Source organism: Tetrahymena thermophila (genome assembly GCF_000189635.1).
Source record: "Tetrahymena thermophila SB210 genomic scaffold scf_8254630, whole genome shotgun sequence".
Taxonomy (NCBI): Eukaryota; Ciliophora; class Oligohymenophorea; order Hymenostomatida; family Tetrahymenidae; genus Tetrahymena; species Tetrahymena thermophila.
In genome coordinates, this window is record NW_002476399.1 from 40,288 (window position 1) to 60,737 (window position 20,450).

A 20,450-nucleotide genomic window follows, 5' to 3' on the forward strand; every position below is an offset into this window, starting at 1 on the left:
TTAACTGAATTGAAGTCATTAAGAAATATAAAAAGCTTAATCTTTTAAAAGGTATTTTAATTTTGATTTATTTTTAGTATTTTTTTCTTTATGATTCATTTTTTTTTTTCCGCCTTTTAATTAATTAGTAAAAGTAATAAAATTAATATAATTTGTGGTAATTATTTATAATTTACTTTAACCTAAAGGAATATATTTTAGGTTTTTTCCTTTTATTTTTCTATTAATTAATTTGAATTTAATCAATAAAGGACATATTTTATTCTTCAATTACCACTTCTATCAAACAACAAATTTATTTGCTTAAATTATTAGCATATTTTTAAACTTTTAATAAAATAAATAGTTTGGCTCACTACAAATTAATCAATCATAATCTGTATTAAATTATTAGTTTTAACTTATAGATATTAAATAACTTTTCTTCTCTGATTTTATTTTTCCCTTTCTTTTGATTATTCTTTATAGTTTACATACTTTTGATTATTTTGGCATTTGATAAAAGCATCTTATTACTCCAAATTTATTTATCCCATTTCATTTAATCAAATATATTATTATTGTTTTTAAATATAAATAAAATTTTCTTTTTCTTTTAGTTTACAGTTTGTATTAATTTTGTTTTCGCTTAAAGAAAGCAGATTAAAATTTCTATTAGAAAAAAATTGCAAATTTCTTTTTTGTTAAAACCAAACCAAATAAATTAATTTGTTCTTTTATTTTTATGCAAAGTTATTTTTCAAATTTTGATCAGATGAATTATTATTTGTTTGATATAAAATTGTAAAATATCTAATTTTATAGGTTATTTTAACTATTATAAGACATTTTTATCAAATATTAAACTTATAAAATATAGAATATTAATGAACTTTTATTACTGTAATTACTTTTTAAAATCTCTGAATAAATAAGTGAATAATGATTTCTATGTTAGTTAGCGCTTTATAAAATTTTTGCGTTTACTCTGAATATATGATAATTAACTCTTGGAATTATTTTGTTAATTTTGGCTCTTTAATAAAATTTATCAGTGTATTCTTTTACATAATACTATTTCTTATTATCATATAATTTAAGTAAAATATAATTTTTGTCTTTATCAATTTGATTTTTCTGGTGATTTTTTGATCTCTATTTGGAATTATCATTTTTCATCTATCTATCTATCTTTTTTATTTTCTTTTTCTTCTTTAATTAGAAAGTAAACTAAATGCTCCAAGCTGGAGATTAATAATTATAATGCATAATTAAAAAAATAAAAATTATATATTATCATTTTTAAAGAAAGTAACTAATAAATGCTTCTTAAAAAGACACTTATTTGCCTTTCAATATTTTTGATTTTAGCTCAATGCTAAAATTTGAATGGCAAGAGAAACATGTACAAATTGCTATCTTCTAGTAATATTGAAGAGGCCATGTAAGAATTATGTCCCTTCCCAGGTTATCATGGTACCTACTGTCCTTAAGAAAACGTTGCTTTTGCTTCCTATATGAGAAATCTTCAATCTGGAATCCCTAAAATGCCTTCAGGTATTGGTGCTTCCTTCGATATTTCTACAGGTGAACTCAAGCTCCCAGCTATCTAACTCACTTATTAATCTGAACCCAGCTAGGAATAAATTTATACTGACCCTCTTTCTAGTCATCAATTTATTGTAGCTGATGAAACCTCAATAGAATAGGTTAATTTAGATGCTGATATAAAAGTTTTCAAAAACGAATTTGAACTTACTAATATCTGGCTTGATGCTACTCAAAACGGATAATGGCTTGGAGGTGAATATAGTTAATCTAAAGACTTAAATGATGTCTTCAATAGATTCTTCACAAATAATTAATATACATCTATTGCTTAATAGCCTAAAAATGTGATCAGAATGGCTTTCAAGACTGATAATTTGAAGCTTAATAGATTCGCTTAAAGAGCAATCGATGCATTGCCAGAAGATTACTAAGTTGATGTTTACAATGAGTTCTTAAATGCTTGGGGAACTCATATTTCTGTTGATACTTTTGTTGGAGGTATGATTGAAAAACAAACAGTGTTTAAAGATTGTATTTTCTTCACTCCTTAATTCACTGGTGGCTACTCAGCTGAACAAGTAAATGAAGCTTTAAGAAATGAATTGTAGGGTAATCCAGCTGAAGGATTTTTCACTGCTAGAAGATAGGTAGCATTGGATCATAAATTTGGTGGTAATCCAGAAGATGTTGCTAATTGGGAATAGACAATCAGCTAAAATCCTGCTTTGTTAAAAATTAATAAATTTTTATCTTGGGATAACATGACTGCAAATCCTTAAGTTAAGGCAAATTTATAACAAGCTATCAATAATAGAATCGAATCAATGAGACAAAGACAATAGAGCTATTAAGACTAAGTAAGAGAATAAAGAAGAATTGAAAGAGTATAACCTAGAACTGCCTGGGCTATTAAAGGAAATGGTGGTTATCCAGCAGGAGAATATATTTATCCAATGAGTATTAGTGTTACTAGATAATTTGAAATGAAAGCTGCTAATGTATGTCCTGTTGGATCAGATAAAGCATATTCTGAAGCAAACTGTGCATCTAGTCCTTTTAATACTATATAAGATATGCTTGATGAAGTAAGATACGAAAGAGATTAAGAAGGTAATTACAGAGCTATTATGTATAACTATTTAGCTGTTTATGAAGGAGGTCCTTAAGAGCTTATAGGAGACTTTATTGATAGAGGATGTAGTGTTGCATAATATTACGAAAATGCTAAATATACTGATTTTAATTTACCTCCTCCAGACAAGACAGTGTTCAAAATGATATGTACTGATTGCATACCTAGTGTATATAACAGTCCCTAAGGATAAGTTTTCTAATGCAGCTGCCCTTCTTTTTGAAAAAGATTTATACTTACAAAAATAAAAATTTTTAATTAAAATTGCTTTTTTAATAAAAAAAATTCTAACTATACGAATAAAAAAATGAATAATATACATTATTTAAATAAACTTTTTTATCAGACTTATTTTTTTGATTTTGCAAAAATTCTTGTTTAAATTAATTTATAAAACATCTTTAATATTATATTTATTAATTAATTGTAAATTTATTATTATAAATGATGAATTAATTCACTAAATATAAAGAAAAATGTAACCTTCACTCATCCTTGTTTAAACAAATCATCTTAAAATATAAAAAGCAAAAAAATAAGGTATATTTTTAAATATATATTTATTGTAATATCTAAATTTTACTCATACATACAACCTATATTAAATTAAACAAATAGTTATGAAAAAGCCAGTAAATCCTTAAACTTAAACTACACCTGCATATCTACTTACAAAAAAGCTGCTAATATATAGATAAAACCTTTAATCTAAAGATAAATAATTATAATATATTTTACTAAAAAATAATACTAATTAATATTAGCATATTTTATTTTTAAAAATGGATAAGTTAATTTTATTTACTTAATATAAATGTTAATTTTAAAGTAAATATTAAAATTATTAATAATTAATAACACAAAAATTCCTTTCTTTTTATATTAACTGAATTGAAGTCATTAAGAAATATCGAAAGCTTAATCATTCAATAAGTATATTTGAATTAATTTTAATTTGATTTTTATTTATTTTTAGTATTTTTTTCCTAATGATTTATATTTTTTTTCGCTTATTAATTAATTAGTAAAAGTTCTATTGAATGAAATTTATAATTTACTTTCACCTCAATGAATATATTTTAGCTTTTTCCTCTTATTTTTCTATTTATTAAAATGAATTCAGTCAATGAAGGATATATATAATTCTTCAATTACCACTTCTATCAGACAACAAATTTATTTAATTCAATTATTAGTATTTTTTTAAACTTTTCATAAAATAAATAGTTGGCGCATTCTTAATTAATCAACCATAATCTGCATTAAATTATTAGTTTTAACTTCTAGATATAAAATAAATTTTCTACTCTGATTTGATTTTTCAATGTTATTTTGTTTATTCTTTATATTTTATATACTTTTGATTATTTTGGCATTTGATAAAAGCATCTGATTCCATTTCATTTAGTCAATTATAATATTTTTGTTTTTAAATATAAATAAAATTTCGTGTTTCTTTTAGCTTACAATTTGTATTATATTTGTTTTGGTTTGTAGAAAGCAAATTAAAATTGCTATCAAAAAAAAATTACAAATTTCTTTTTCGTTAAAACCAAATAATATAAATTAATTTGTGCTTTTATTTTTTATGTGAATTTATTTTTCAAATTTTGAGATGATGAATTATTATTTGTTTGATATCAAACTGTAAAATAAATTTTTTTTTAATAGGTCTTTTTAACTATCAAAAGCAAAATTTTATCAAATATTAAACCTTTTAAATAATACAGCATTAATGAAAATTAATTGCTTAATTCAAAATTAAGTAATTACTTATTTATGTTTCTGAATAAGTGAATAAGGATCTTTATATTAGTTAGCGCTTTATAAAAGTTTTGCAATTACTTTAAGTATATGATAATTAACTATTCGAATTATTTTGTTAATTTTGCTCTTTTAAAAAAATTTATCAATTTATTCTTTACATAATACTATTTCTTGTTGTCATACAAAAAATATAATATTTTGTCTTTGTCAATTTGATTTTTTATGGTAATTTTTTTGATATCTATGAAAATTAGTTTAGAATTATAATTTTTTCATCTACCTATCTATCTTTTTTATTTTCTTTCTTCTTTTTTAGAAAGTAAATTAAACGCTCCAAGCTGGGGATTAATAATTATAATGTATATTTAAAAAAATAAAATTATTCCTCTTCATTTTAAAAGAAAGTAACTAATAAATGCTTCTTAAAAAGACACTTATTTGCCTTTCAATATTTTTGATTTTAGCTCAATGCTAAAATTTGAATGGCAAAAGAAATATGTATAAATTTCTATCTTCTAGTAATATTGAAGAGGCCATGTAAGAATTGTGTCCCTTCCCAGGCTATCATGGTACCTACTGTCCTTAAGAAAATGTTGCTTTTGCTTCCTATAAGAGAAATCTTCAATCTGGAATCCCTAAAATGCCTTCAGGTATTGGTGCTTCATTTGATATATCTACAGGTGAACTCAAGCTCCCAGCTATCTAACTCACTTATTAATCTGAACCCAGCTAAGAATAAATTTATACTGACCCTTTTTCTAGTCATCGATTTATTGTTGCTGATGAAACATCAATAGAATAAGTTAATTTAGATGCTGATATCAGAGTTTTCAAAAATGAATTTGAACTGACTAATATATGGCTTGATGCTACTCAAAATGGATAATGGCTTGGAGGTGAATACAGTTAATCAAAAGACTTAAATGATGTCTTCACTAAATTCTTCACAAATAACTAATAAACATCTATTGCCTAACAATCTAAAAATGTCATCAGAATGACTTTCAAGACTGATAGCTTGAAGCTCAATAGATTCGCTCAAAGAGCCATTGACGCATTACCAGAAGATTATTAAGTTGATGTTTACAACGAGTTCTTAAATGCTTGGGGAACTCATATTTCTATTGATACTTTTGTTGGAGGTATGATTGAAAAACAAACAGTGTTTAAAGATTGCATTTTCTTCACTCCTTAATTCACTGGTGGCTTTTCAGCTGAACAAGTAAATGAAGCTTTAAGAAATGAATTGTAGGGTAATCCAGCTGATGGCTTTTTCACTGCTAGAAGATAGGTAGCATTGGATCATAAATTTGGTGGTAATCCAGAAGATGTTGCTAATTGGGAATAGACTATCAGTTAAAATCCTGCTTTGTTAAAAATTAATAGATTCTTGTCTTGGGATAACATGACTGCAAATCCTTAAGTTAAGGCAAATTTATAACAAGCTATCAATAATAGAATCGAATCGATGAGACAAAGACAATAGAGCTATTAAGACTAAGTAAGAGAATAAAGAAGAATTGAAAGAATATAACCTAGAATGGCTTGGGCTATTGGAGGAAATGGCTACTGCGCAGGATAAGTTCCTCTTCCATTAAATATTAGTATTACAAGATAATTTGAAATGAAAGCTGCTGATGTATGCCCTGTAGGAGCTGATAGAACTTATAGTGAAACATACTGTGTATCTGGTCCTGTTCACTAAGTATAAGATTTGATTAATGAAGTAAGATATGAAAGAGACCAGTAAGGTAATTATAGAACTATTTAGTATAACTTTTTAGCAGATTTAACAGGAGGACCTGAAGAGCTAGTAGGAGATTTTGTTGATAGAGGATGTAGTGTTGCATAATATTACGAAGATACTAAATATACTGATTTTAATTTACCTCCTCCAAACGAGACAATGTTCAAAATGATATGTACTGATTGCATACCTAGTGTATATAACAGTCCTTAAGGATAAGTTTTCTAATGCAGCTGTCCTGCTTTTTGAAAAGATTGATACTTAAACAAAAAGCTTTACTAAAATAAAAAACTTTTAAATATATTAAATTGTTTATATAATAAAAAAAATTCTGAGCGCTTATAAAAAATTTACAAATAATAAAGATTTTTTAAATAAACTTTTTTATTAATCTTATTTTTTTTGGCTTTGCAAAAATTCTTCTTTAAATTATTTTATAAAACATTTTTAATATTTTATTTATTCATCAACATATAGCAGATATTGATAACGCGGTGTCAGTGGAAATAAAAAAATTCCTTGACCTGTTTTACCTATGAGAAAATATGTTTAAATATGACAAAAGAGGTTTATATTCTACTGAGTTTGTATTCTTATTATCTTTTATATGACATTCATGAACTATTATTGCTTACTTCAAAATTAAAGTAATTACTTTTTATATTTCTGAATAAGTGAATAATGATCTCTATGTTATTTAGCGCTTTATAAAATTTTTGCATTTACTTTGAATTTATGATAATTAATTGTTCGAATTATTTTGTTAATTTTGGTTCTTTAATAAAATTTATCAGTGTATTCTTTTACATAATACTATTTCTTATTATCATACAATTTTATTAAAATCTAAATTTTGTCTTTATCAATTTGATTTTTCTGGTGATTTTTTTGATCTCTACGAAAAATTACTTTGAAATTATTATTTTTTCTTCTATCTATCTATCTTTTTTATTTTCTTTCTCTTCTTTAGAAAGTAAGCTAAATGCTCCAAGCTGGGGATTAATAATTATAATGTATAATTAAAAAAATAAAAATAACATCTTAACATTATAAAAGAAAGTAACTAATAAATGCTTCTTAAAAAGACACTTATTTGCCTTTCAATATTTTTGATTTTAGCTCAATGCTAAAATTTGAATGGCAAGAGAAACATGTATAAATTACTATCTTCTAGTAATATTGAAGAGGCCATGTAAGAATTATGTCCCTTCCCAGGCTATCATGGTACCTACTGTCCTTAAGAAAATGTTGCTTTTGCTTCCTATAAGAGAAATCTCCAATCTGGAATCCCTAAAATGCCTTCAGGTATTGGTGCTTCCTTCGATATATCTACAGGTGAACTCAAGCTCCCAGCTATCTAACTCACTTATTAATCAGAACCCAGTTAGGAATAAATTTATACTGACCCTTTTTCTAGTCATCAATTTATTGTTGCTGATGAAACATCAATAGAATAGATTAATTTAGATGCTGATATAAAAGTTTTCAAAAACGAATTTGAACTTACTAATATCTGGCTTGATGCTACTCAAAACGGATAATGGCTTGGAGGTGAATATAGTTAATCTAAAGACTTAAATGATGTCTTCAATAGATTCTTCACAAATAATTAATATACATCTATTGCTTAATAATCTAAAAATGTCATCAGAATGACTTTCAAGACTGATAGCTTGAAGCTCAATAGATTTGCTCAAAGAGCCATTGACGCATTACCAGAAGATTATTAAGTTGATGTTTACAACGAGTTCTTAAATGCTTGGGGAACTCATATTTCTATTGATACTTTTGTTGGAGGTATGATTGAAAAACAAACAGTGCTTAAAGATTGTGTTTTCTTCACTCCTTAATTCACTGGCGGCTTTTCAGCTGAATAAGTAAATGAAGCTTTAAGAAATGAATTGTAGGGTAATCCAGCTGATGGCTTTTTCACTGCTAGAAGATAGGTAGCATTGGATCATAAATTTGGTGGTAATCCAGAAGATGTTGCTAATTGGGAATAGACAATCAGCTAAAACCCTGCTTTGTTAAAAATCAATAGAATCTTGTCTTGGGATAACATGGCTGCAAATCCTTAAGTTAAGGCAAATTTATAACAAGCTATCAATAATAGAATCGAATCGATGAGACAAAGACAATAGAGCTATTAAGACTAAGTAAGAGAATAAAGAAGAATTGAAAAAATATAACCTAGAATGGCTTGGGCTATTGGAGGAAATGGTTACTATCCAGGATAAGTTCCTTTTCCAATAAATATTAGTATTACAAGATAATTTGAAATGAAAGCTGCTAGCGTATGTCCTGTTGGAATAGATCCAACATATGCTGATACATACTGTGTATCTGGTCCTATTAATTAAGCAGAAGATATGCTTAATGAAGTAAGATACGAAAGAGATTAAGAAGGTAATTACAGAACTATTATGTATAACTTTTTAGCTGATTTTACAGGAGGTCCTTAAGAGTTTGTAGGTGAATTTGTTGATAGAGGATGTAGTGTTGCATAATATTACTAAGATACTAAATATACTGATTTTAATTTACCTCCTCCAAACAAAACAATGTTCAAAATGATATGTACTGATTGCATACCTAGTGTATATAATAGTCCTTAAGGATAAGTTTTCTAATGCAGCTGTCCTGCTTTTTGATAAAGATTTATACTTAAAACTAAAATATTTTTTAAATATATTAAAATTGCTTATATAATAAAAAAAATTTTAAGCACTCATAAAAAAAAAAATAAACATTAATTAAATAAACAATTATATTAGACTTTTTTTTTTATTTTACAAAACTTCTTCTTTAAATTAATTTATAAAACATCTTTAATATTTTCTTTATTCATTAATTGTAAATTTATTCTAATAATTGATGTAGATTAAGAACTAATTTACTGAAAAATTTAACCTTCACTCATCCTTGTTTAAACAAAACATCTTAAAATATAAAAAGCAAAAAAAATAAGGTGTATTTTAAACTTTTTATTATAAACATTTTTTTACATATTTCATTACAATAGCCAAACTACTTCAAACTAATCTAAATTTAATGTTTCCTTTTTAATTAAATTTATAATAATATAATTTTAATTTATATCAAAACTCACTCCTTAATTTTTAAAATTATTAATTTCTCATTTTTTCGCTAACTATTAAATTTAAATAAAAAAAAATGTAAATGGGTCAATATTTAAAACTGTGATATTATAAGGACGATTTACAGTAACATAACTTAGCTTGATTTGGTTTACAAAAATTTTAGTTAAGAAACATATAAATATGTATTAGATTCTTTATCAGCTTGAGATTAAATAAATATCCTCCATAAATTTACTATTAAATTTGTAGACGATTTAAGTTAATTAAAGCATGATTCATTTCAAAATTAATTTCGAATAAAGTGTGAGAACAAATAATCAATTAATTAAACAAGCAAAATAAATTAGCTCATGAGATGATTAAATTTATATAATACTTTCTTAAAAACAATTATTTGTATAAATAAAAGAAAAAATCATAGGTTAAAAAAATGATCATATAGCATAAAATATACTCAGATTTGGAAGAGGTTGATAAATTTTTTAAAAGGAAGACATTAATTTGCTAATTTAACTCATAATTATTTTTGTAAAAAGTTTGAGAATTCTGAATTATATAACCATTAAGATTTATAACTAAACTTAAGGTATTTATTTAATTATTTTTTAACAAAAAGAAAACTCAAAATCAATAAATACAATCAAACAATTTATTGTTTTTAGAAATATTTCAATTTATAATTTATCAATATCTTTCTAATTTATAAAAAATTATTTTTATTTTTAAAATATATCATAATATATAATTTAAAAGAGGTTCATCCAAAAATAGGCTTGGATTTAAAATGAAACAATTCTCTTCAATTCTTTAGAAATGCAAAAATATTAAGACTTTCAATATTGATTTATCGTAAAATTTTAATTAAATATATTAATGTTTGGTTAATAATAACTTTTATCAATTATTTTTTTTATTAACTTTCTTAGTTATTTATTTTAAAATTTAAAAAAATTAAAAGAATTTTTTTGAAATTAATTAATAAGCTTTCAGTTTTATAAAACAAAATTCTAAAATAAGTAACATTTTATTAATTATTAAAGGGCAAATTACATAAATGGAAAAAATTTACCTTATTTTACTGATGCATTAATGGAGCTTTAGAAAATTTCATTGCTAAAATTAAGTTTAAAGTAAAATTAAATTTTATTAACTTAAAGCTTTCTTGAGGCTCATACATAAATAAGCAACAAATATTATATTTTAAATTACTTAAAAATTATTTAAAATAAAATTATCATAAAAAAATATCTTTTAAAAAAACAATTTTTTATTTAAAACTTGTTTTTTATTAAAAGCTGTAACCATCTTGGATTTAGCGATATTGCTGAATTAAGCAATAGCATAGCGAATTTATAGAATTTGGTTTCTTTAGATCTTGATTTAAGGTAAAAAATAATGATTTATTCATTCTCAATTTAAATAAATGTGAGAATTTACTAAAAATAAATAAAAAAATTAATTCTTTTAGCTATTTAAGAATATAATTTGCATATATTTTTAATTTAATTTTTTTAATACTTCTTATATGATTAAATAACTAATTATCTATCATCAAAATAATTAGCTAAAAAAAATTATCTAAATAATTAACAAAATCACTAGTAAAATAACTAACTTATTTTTCATATATTTTTTAAAATAAATTTAAAACATTTTTAATTATTAATTTTTTTTTTAAGTTAAAATAAGATTGGTTCACAAGATTTATCTAGTTTAGATTGCATTTTTAAATATTGTAAGAATATAACTAATTTAGACTTTAACTTCCGGTAAATATATGAAATTAACAAGATTAATTATTTTTTATTTGATCGAATGCTAAAATGTTAATTTTATGAAAAGTATGAACAAGATATATAGTGAAGGGATATACTATTTGTGCTCTTCATTAGTATAATGCAGTAATCTCACAAACTTAGCAGTCAATTTTGGGTAAATATTCTCAATAATTTTATTAGACATTTGATAAAACAAATATCTCTTTATTAATTAATTTTATTTTTAATTACCAAAAAGTTCAAATAAAATTAACTAAAATTGTGGAGATTCATTTAAAGATTTAGCTTAATGTAAAAGTCTTTAGAAGCTAAACATTGATCTTAAGTAAAAAAAATAATTAATTTATTTATTATAATTTATTATTTTAGCAGTTTTGAAGTATTTATTTTAAAAGAATATTAAATTAAAATTTAATCAGCTAAATTAGAATGATGATTTTTTAAATAGTATTTGTTTGGATAAAAAATCATATTTCATTTTATTTATAAAAGTTTTAATAAAATCGATGATTTAGAAATTAATGAATTAGCAGATGTTTTAGCTAATTGTAGCAAACTCTCAGAATTAAGTTTAAATCTTTCGTAATAAATTATATTTTGTTCATATAATCTTTCTATGAATTTTTATTTCTTTTAATAAAAAGTGATACATAAATTAGCAGTAAAGGTGTTCATTATCTAGGTTCTGCTCTGAAATCTGTTGGGCTTCTTAAATTCTAGTTACTTTTAAGGTAAAATTGTTATAATTTATTAATTATTAAATATGTAGTATAAAATATTAATTTTTTTTTTTTTCATAATTATGATAGAAATTAAAGTTATAGATTAGACTCAAATATACTCTATAATATAAGTGTTTGTTTGATTGAATTCAAAAAGCTACAAAATCTAAAACTTAGTTTAACAGGGTTGATAATTTTTATTTTCTTTATATTTATAGTTATTATTAAAGAATGTTAATATCTGATATTAATTAATTTAATTTTTTTGATAAATTAAAAGCTAAAATGAAATAAATGAGCATAACATATCAGAGTTTAGTTTGGTTCTACCAAAAATTAAAAATCTTAATGTGTTAGATGTTGAGTTAAAGTAAAAATATAAATTAATAATAAAAATATCAATTTAAAAAAAGAAATAAAAAAATGGATTATTTTTTTTTATATATTTTTATTTTCATAATTTTTTATGGTTTATTTCTAAATAAAATGTGAATGAATTGAATTAATATGAATTAATAAAACTATTTTCTAAAATAATTAAGATCTGATTTGATTTCTCCAAACAATACAATTTAGTTCGCTAAAGCATTGGAACAATGCAAAAACTTGTAATAACTCTCACTTGAGTTTAAGTATAGTTATATTTTATTTTTTACATTTAAGTTTATCAAATATATCTAATATATATATTTTTTATATATTTTAAAAGAACTCTTGAATCATAAGAAGTATTGGCCTTGTTCTAATCTTTAACACTGTGCAAAAATCTCACTAATTTGCATATTATTTTATGGTAAAAGAGCATTTAAAATATAATTTTTAATAACATTAAGATTGTTTGTTCTATTTATCTAAATATTAAATTAGGAGTAATGGTAGAAATCCTGAAGATTTAACTGTGTTGTTAACTAAAATAAAAGAATTTTAGAATATTTAAATTCTAAGAATTTAGTACATGTAAATTATATTTAAAATTAGCCTATAAATATTATATTCTTTACTTATGATTATTTGAAATTAATTTCTTAGATCAAAAGGATTTTTCAAAGATTCTGAAACTGCTTAAAAATTCATAAGAAATACTATGAAATTAAATAGATTAGTGAAGTGTTATGTTTGGTGAAAAATAAATTACTTAATTGATAAAATTGGCCTTTTGATTTAACACAACTCAATTTTCCTAGATTTATAAAAATTTTGTTTTCACTTCTATTTGGTTAGTATAAATCACTAAAAAATTTTGAACCAGTCTATCTATCTATTTGTTTTGTTATTTTTTTAATATTTATTTAAAACAAAATAAATTGTTTCAACTATTTTCAGTAAAAATTATATTGCTTTTTATATTTTAAATAATTATTATTAAAAAGATAGGCTTTCCTTAAAATGAACTATCAAGATATCTGTTTAGATGGAAATTTTTCTTTCTAAAAACAGTTAGGAAAATAAATATATTTTATCTTTTAACTTTAAAGATTTAAAAAAAAAAATTTTATTAATTTGTTTATTTTTAATATCATCTCATCTAATCTAATCGCAATAGAAAATAGAAGAAAATAAATGCTTAATTTATATTTTTTTAATTTAAACAATTGATATATTACTATTCTCAGAAAATTATTTCTTGAGTTAGAAATATACACTAATTAAAATAATAACTATTATTTAATAAAATATAAAAAAAATTAAAATAAATAAAAAATAACTATTTTTTTATTTTTGAAAAAAACATAAGAAATTCTATTTTTTATTTCACAAATTAGATTAAACATTTATTTTTATATGGAACATAAAATTATGCTATTAAGGTAAAATAAATTTTTATATTCAAAAGTTTAAATTAAATTTCTTTTCATTATATTTTGCACTTAAGAGATTAGATTCTGGAGCATTTTTTGTTGTTTATAAGATTGGTAAATCTTGTTAATTTAGTTAACTAAATTCAAAGCATTTCTGCACTGAAAGTCTATTTTGATAAAATGAAGATTTTAAAAGAGGAGATTTTGGCATCTTTGTGGATGATAGTCTGGTCAAAGGATGATCTAATTTATTTTTTTAAGTTTTGATTGTATAATTAATTTAAATTAAAAAAAATTTTACATGAGCTAAAACTAATTTTCTTTGGGTTATTATCAAGCTTTTTTTTTAGTCTCTTTATACTTTTTTAAGCTTTAGATTTAATTAGTTTACTAAGATTTTTCTTAATTAGCTTCCATCTTTAGAACGTCTTAAAGGAAACTTGCCTGATGTTGAGAATTTTTTTAGAGATTTTAACAGGCAGGAGCTTTTAAAGGAGGTATCTGAGTACTTAAGTAAATCTAGAATTAAAATTATTTGAATATTGTATTAGCAATATCGCTAATATTTAAAAAATAAAAATGTAATCTATTAAATACATAATTGATTAAACAATTATTTAGGATGTGTTTGATTTAAAGTAAAAGTTGAATAAAATTATTTTGAGTATTAGAAGGATGTAGCATTGTATTTCTTTTTAGTTTAGATCTTTAGTTATATATGGTTTGTTGCTATTTAGTATTTTCAGATAGAAAGCCATAAAAGCTATAATAATATTGTTTGCGATATCCTTATCGTACTAGCCAAGTAAGCTATAGACGTATATAACTAATATTTTGACATAAATTCTTAATATTTCCCAGTAATAGTATTTGATTTTAAATTCGTTATAATAGTATCCATATATATATTTCACTGTACAATAATTGAGAGTGTTTTTATGTCTTCTTAGTTAAAATAGAATTATAAGTGGGATTAATGAAAAGAGCGAAAGCTGCAAATAAGATACAAAGTATATGTGAATTATATAATTTTAATCAGAACAAAGCACTGTTGTATCAATAGATTAATAGCTTTCACTACCTATTTGAACACAATTTAAGGCCGAAGAAAAGAATTGTATGGAGTCTGTTAAAAAGAAAAAATACAATAAATGTATGTAAGTTAATGCTCTGTAATAAAGCATTCTTTTACTGTTTGGTTAAACACTGATACCAACTCTCATAAAAGCTAAAATAAGCTGAATTATAATTAAGAATGATATTGGTATTAAAGAATAAACTAATAAAACAACTTTTATTTTGCCATATGTTCTGAATATTTCTTAGCCTAGTATACAACTTAGTCCAACTGAAATATTGTATGAAGAGGAACCAATGTAAATAAATGGTAAATCCAGTTTGAGAGAAAAAACATCATGAGATGATGTTAAGATTGAAGAAAGTTACAAGAATGTGAGAATTATTTTGATATAATATCCTGATAAATCTCTAAAAGAATTCTTTAAAATAGGAAGGAAATTTAATTATCTTAAATAATAGCATGTTGAAGAGTAAAGATTGTTGGACATGAATGTTTTTTCGCAAAATAAAAAATAGCACAGTAAGCAAAGTATGTTAAAAGTTAGAATTAAATACTAAAGAGCAGGTTAAGAGCAGGGATAGCAAACTCCTTTTTCAATTTAGGGAGAATACATTACACCTGTTTTGTTCCATACTTTCCCTGTTAAATCACATTACAAGCATAGAGGTCCGATGTACCCTTCAGCACATCCTTCATAGCTGCTGCCTATATCTTCTGCTCTACAGGAATTATTTATTTAGCTGCATTCAACTATTTCATCAGTTGTCTAATTTTTTCTCCAATATCCGTTTTTTAATTGTATTTCGTTCCCCTCACAATATAAAGCAGAAGACGGACATAATTTACATTAATTTGACAAATATTAAGCAGAGTCTTATGAAGTCTAATCAGGCAGAAGAGGATCTTGCAAGGAATAAGATCCTAATGAGCAGTACTTGCAAACCTAAATGTTATCTGTAATAAGCTAAACAATTTCACCAACAAAACAAGGTCTAAACTCAATTAGTATCAAGACAGGAAGTTAATTAGAGTAAATATTTTGCAAAAATGTATTGAAAGAAAAGTATATGGAAGAAGATATCTAAGCAGAAATAGTAAGATCAATTAGAATAAAGCTAGATGTTTGCTCATCATAAAGATTGTAGTCTATTAATTTGTCTCCTGTAAGCTATACAACTGAACCAGAAAGACTTTCAATATTAACCTACATGCTCATTAGCTCGTCATTTATAAGTTTTGGGTATTTTTAATTCTGAAGATAATTTTTATTAAAAGTAATTTTTCTTTAATAGTTATCCAAGAAAAACACTTACAATTAGATTTTACCTCCGCTCATAAAATTACTAATTATAATTTATTTTGAATATATTTTATTTTGGTAATGGATATACCTTTCGTTAAGACTAGGATTTATTTAAAAAGTATAATTTAAACTCCTTTGCTAAGAGTTTTCAAGAATATATTTATTTATTTGAATCTCCTAGATGTATGTAGCAAGATCATCTCCATATATCTCAGCACTATTTTGATATATATTTGATTGAAACAACTAATTTTGAGATGTTTGGTTAGTAATTTAGCTATTTAGGATTCTAACACCTCCACCAATCCTTGCCTGATTTTCAAAAATCCTTGTAAGTTAATCAAATTAAAGTATGCATTGATAGTTTGAGTTGAAAATGTAAATAGAGCCACCACTACCTTCAGCTCTGTTTTAAGTGAAGGTAGAATTTCCAAAAGAAGTAGAATTTTGAATATTATACAAGTATAGAGCTGCTCCATCGATAGCAGCATTCTGCTTGAAAACACTATTATTCACACTTATAATATTTGCATTTTAAATTAATATATTTCCTGTATTTTACTCCCAACTTAGAAACTCAAAAATAATTTTTGATGACTCAATCTAAATAACTGAAAAGGATTTATCAAATTTGTTACCTTAAAATTAACAAGATTATATAACAAATAGAGAATTAAGTAATGTCAGCTTGTAATTATTATAATATGTAATATAATTAATATACTTTAATAGAGGTAGTCCTATATTTCTAATAAAATTACTATTGATAATTGTTGTGTAATTGCTACTGATAATATTAATAATTGGAGATTATTAATCTTAAATTTTTTATAATTAATTGGAATTTTAACTAATTATTTCCTAAGATATATTGGTATTATTAAATACATAAAAAGAGTTTATTTCTGAAATTTGTATTAAAGTTAGTTAGAAAATAGAAAAATTCTAATCTAAAAAGTTGTTTTTTATTTGAATGTTATTAATGATAACTTAAACATGATTATCAATTTAAATTAGAAATTTTAAATAATTTGAAGAGCTAAAATAATTGTCAGTTATAATTAAATTATAAATCACTATCGAAGTGACATTTGAAGCATATATAAATCCCTATATTTAATTATCTATTCCATTTTTTATAGTGCAGTTATGAATTAAAATATTTGATAACACAATTTTTTGCTGGTTTGTAAGAGCTATCTATGTGTTCGAGATGTCTTAATTTATAATTGATATAGAGTCTAAAATAGAATTTTGAATGCTATCATCGAATGTAATGTTTATTGGTTCATTTGGGTTGATTGGTTGCACTTAAATGTTATAACCTTAAATCTGGAAATCATTCTTTTTCAATGCAAAAAATAAAGACTATGAAAAAATTAAGTCACTCTAATCAAATTTACTTTTTGATAATAAAATTTAACTTATTTAATTGGAATCAGATATTTATTTTATTAAATTGGATATTTGATCTTAGCCTAAATTTATGTAAAGATATATATTTGTGCTATTATTATTAGTTGCTTATCTTCCGTTTTGCCCAATAGACTATGAAGTTATAGGTAAGATCTAATGTATTTAGCTTAGAATTTATTAAGAATTAGAGGTGCTCTGCGGATAGAAGTAGCATTATGTAACAGTATTGGTTCCATAATATTAACTCTGCTAATTATAATTGTACTGGTAAAGTTAGGTGTTGTATTATAATTCAAAGACACCATTTTAATGAAATCCAAATACTTATATAAATTTATCTTCGATTAGTATTTTCATAATTTTTGGATAAGTATATTATCTGATATCTATAACAAAATTATCATTATTTTAAATTACAAACACTTCTAAATGATCAGAATGCTAAAGAACTACAAACTAATCTTCGATAATAAAGTATTGAACTATATAACTTTCTTAATTTCTCCTTGATACAGCAAGCTAAAAAATAATAGGCCGAGTTCTTGTATAAAAATTAAGTTAAAATCTTGAAGAAGTTATGATGTATTTAGGTGTAAGCTAAATAGATGTATCGTAACCTTCAGAAATACCTATTATGGACTCTAATATTTGAGATTGCATATCAAATAAATAAACCTTTTTGTCAGTTATAAACTAAAAAATAACTCTATTAAAAATATTGTCATACTCTAAATTAATTAAAAATTGGTCATTTTGCTTTTGAGCTATTTAAGCTAGATTTAAATTCAAGATTGTTTTATTTTAAGTCATATCTACAATAAATAATTATCCTAAATTTGTTGCAAAGCAAATTTTAAAGGAACTTATTATTTTTATGAATTTCACTTACCCATTTGTTTGGTTAATAATTCCAAACTAGTAATTTTTAATAGTTTAATATTCTGTATTATAAATCAAAGCAGACTAATCGCTAAGCCCAATGTATAAGTTAAATGTGTTTTAATCGAATATAAAAGATGATATAAATTAACTGTTTTTTAATGAAATTACTTTTAAAATAGAGGCATTCTTAATATCTATTTGTACTATTTATTTAGCCCAAGTCTGTAGAATTGAATTGGTTAAAAAACTTTGAAATTTTTCAATAGGAATAGTGATTTATTTACTTTAGATATTATTTCTAACACTATTTTCATAACCATTAAAAAGTATGATTTCATTTTTAAAAGCTGCAATTAAAGTGTCATTGCCAACATCATATCTAATATCTTGAAGTTCTTTGTTTATGAATGATAATTCATATTTCAAGTAATAAGAATTTTATTTAAATCTGTAAATCAAACTTTATTTGCTAACTAATAAAAATTGAATTAGATTTTGATTATCATTAAGCATCTATATCTCACAAAAAAGATTTTTTTATTCAATTAGTTGATATTTGAATTAAAATCCAAATAAACTGTAATCCATAAGATAAATATTAGCGTTTGAAAAGATAAAAAGAGAGTTTTAATTAAAATCAACAGACATCCCTAATACTATTTCTTATTAATCTGAAATGTCAGAAATATTTGCTAAATTAAATACAGTGAAACTCTAACCAATTATTTAGTAACTCACTATTTATCCAATAGAATCTATAAAAACTATTATATTTTACTCTAAATCATAAAACATGTCAATCAATTAAAACACTGTTAATCCTTATTATGAATCTTATAGTATTGTTGTTTGCTAGGAGAAAATATTGTATAAAAATAATTATCCCACAGCAATAGAATTGCAAAAAAATCCAATATATTGATTAAAATTTATGTAAATGTATTTAATAATTGAAAAACTAGAAGGAGCATTTATTACCTACTAAACCAAGTTGTCTCTTCTTATTATATAAATATCTATTTAATTATTTAATAAATTAAGTTTAATAAAAATTTTTAGGGATTAAATAAACTTCTCAGTTTGTTGCAAATTGCTAAAAAAATATTTGATGGTAATTAGAAAATTTTATATTAAAGATTTCATAAATCAGGAACTTATAAAAAGGAAATTTTTATTTTTAATTTACACTATTAAGTCGCTATGATGATAAAGTCTTCATGTTAACCATATTACACAATAGACCCATTAATTTAAAATTAATTCTTAATGGTAGCTTAAAAGCTAATTATATATACAAGTTGCTATATTATTAGAATATTTTAGTTTTCTTCATCTATTATAAAATTTAAGGTACTTTAGAATCCTGATTGCGTGATTATTTGTTTCTGATAATTTAAACTTTTGTTAAAAATTATCAAGTTTAGTTTAGAATCTATACAAACTAAAATGCTAGAAGATGTTTAGCAAACAGATATGGTCCGACCTAATTATTTAGCTTATATTATATTAATTTTATTTAAACTTAAATCTAATTGAAGTATTTCATCTCCATATGTTATGATTGATTGTAAATTTTCATCATAAATAAAACCTGTAATTTAATTGTCAGTTTTAAAATAATTTATTTAACTTTTTGTGAAAAATTGTCTTATGGCTATTTGGTTATTATTAAAGCAAACAATAGAATATATTTTATCTATAATTAAACATTCCTTGAAGCTTATGCTGGTATCGTCAGCTTAAAAATATTCTAGAAACTCATTTGTGTATAAATTGAAAATAGAAATTTGCTATTAAGTTATTATTAAATATATTCCTAAGTAATTACTTTGCTAAAACTCTAATATAAAATCTTAGCTGTTTTTAAATGAGTTTTAGACATCAATCCTCTAATATTTATAAGTTAAGTAATTTCTTAAAGCTAAAGTTCCTTATTGAGTACCTAGAAATTGTAAAGTGTTTAACTCAGTTCCTTTTGAGTACATTATACTACTTACAAAGGATTGACCTTATAAGTACTACAAACTAGCTATATAACTATAACTATATTAATCTTATATATATATTTTGCTTGTAGCCTGTAAGAATATCGTTATTTGGTTGAGGAAAAATATATTCTCATAACAGTAGTAATTTTAATTTGCAGAATTTGTTTAAAGAAAAATTGTTTTATCTAAATATGGAAAATTGGG

The 20,450-nt window shown here is 23.2% G+C and overlaps 5 protein-coding genes across 5 annotated transcripts; 4 read left to right on the forward strand and 1 right to left on the reverse strand. All coding sequences in view use genetic code 6, as the record gives it.

Moving 5' to 3' along the window:
- Positions 1 to 1,301: 1,301 nt before the first annotated feature.
- TTHERM_00757700 (MAC/perforin domain protein) lies at positions 1,302 to 2,885 on the forward strand (the record flags this gene model as incomplete). The annotated part of the gene is made up of 1 exon (XM_001016952.1): positions 1,302 to 2,885. The coding sequence occupies one exon, from the start codon at positions 1,302 to 1,304 to the stop codon at positions 2,883 to 2,885; it is 1,584 nt and encodes a 527-aa protein (XP_001016952.1).
- A 1,959-nt stretch (positions 2,886 to 4,844) lies between these two features.
- Positions 4,845 to 6,425, forward strand: TTHERM_00757710 (MAC/perforin domain protein; the record flags this gene model as incomplete). Its single annotated transcript, XM_001016953.2, has 1 exon — positions 4,845 to 6,425. One exon carries the CDS (start codon positions 4,845 to 4,847, stop codon positions 6,423 to 6,425), a length of 1,581 nt encoding a protein of 526 aa, XP_001016953.2.
- Positions 6,426 to 7,246: 821 nt separating this feature from the next.
- On the forward strand, positions 7,247 to 8,827 carry TTHERM_00757720 (MAC/perforin domain protein; the record flags this gene model as incomplete). Its single annotated transcript, XM_001016954.1, has 1 exon — positions 7,247 to 8,827. The coding sequence occupies one exon, from the start codon at positions 7,247 to 7,249 to the stop codon at positions 8,825 to 8,827; it is 1,581 nt and encodes a 526-aa protein (XP_001016954.1).
- Positions 8,828 to 9,707: 880 nt separating this feature from the next.
- Positions 9,708 to 12,900, forward strand: TTHERM_00757730 (kinase domain protein; the record flags this gene model as incomplete). Its single annotated transcript, XM_001016955.2, has 16 exons — positions 9,708 to 9,746; positions 9,814 to 9,863; positions 10,031 to 10,126; positions 10,318 to 10,407; positions 10,573 to 10,662; positions 10,957 to 11,046; positions 11,120 to 11,209; positions 11,294 to 11,380; positions 11,548 to 11,637; positions 11,700 to 11,786; positions 11,865 to 11,963; positions 12,058 to 12,147; positions 12,320 to 12,409; positions 12,487 to 12,570; positions 12,645 to 12,734; positions 12,807 to 12,900. 16 exons carry the CDS (start codon positions 9,708 to 9,710, stop codon positions 12,898 to 12,900), a joined length of 1,356 nt encoding a protein of 451 aa, XP_001016955.2.
- A 704-nt stretch (positions 12,901 to 13,604) lies between these two features.
- TTHERM_00757740 (transmembrane protein, putative) lies at positions 13,605 to 18,635 on the reverse strand (the record flags this gene model as incomplete). Its single annotated transcript, XM_001016956.3, has 7 exons — positions 13,605 to 13,819; positions 13,878 to 14,095; positions 14,174 to 16,000; positions 16,049 to 16,598; positions 16,685 to 16,700; positions 17,038 to 18,480; positions 18,543 to 18,635. The coding sequence occupies 7 exons, from the start codon at positions 18,633 to 18,635 to the stop codon at positions 13,605 to 13,607; spliced, it is 4,362 nt and encodes a 1,453-aa protein (XP_001016956.3).
- Positions 18,636 to 20,450: the final 1,815 nt, after the last annotated feature.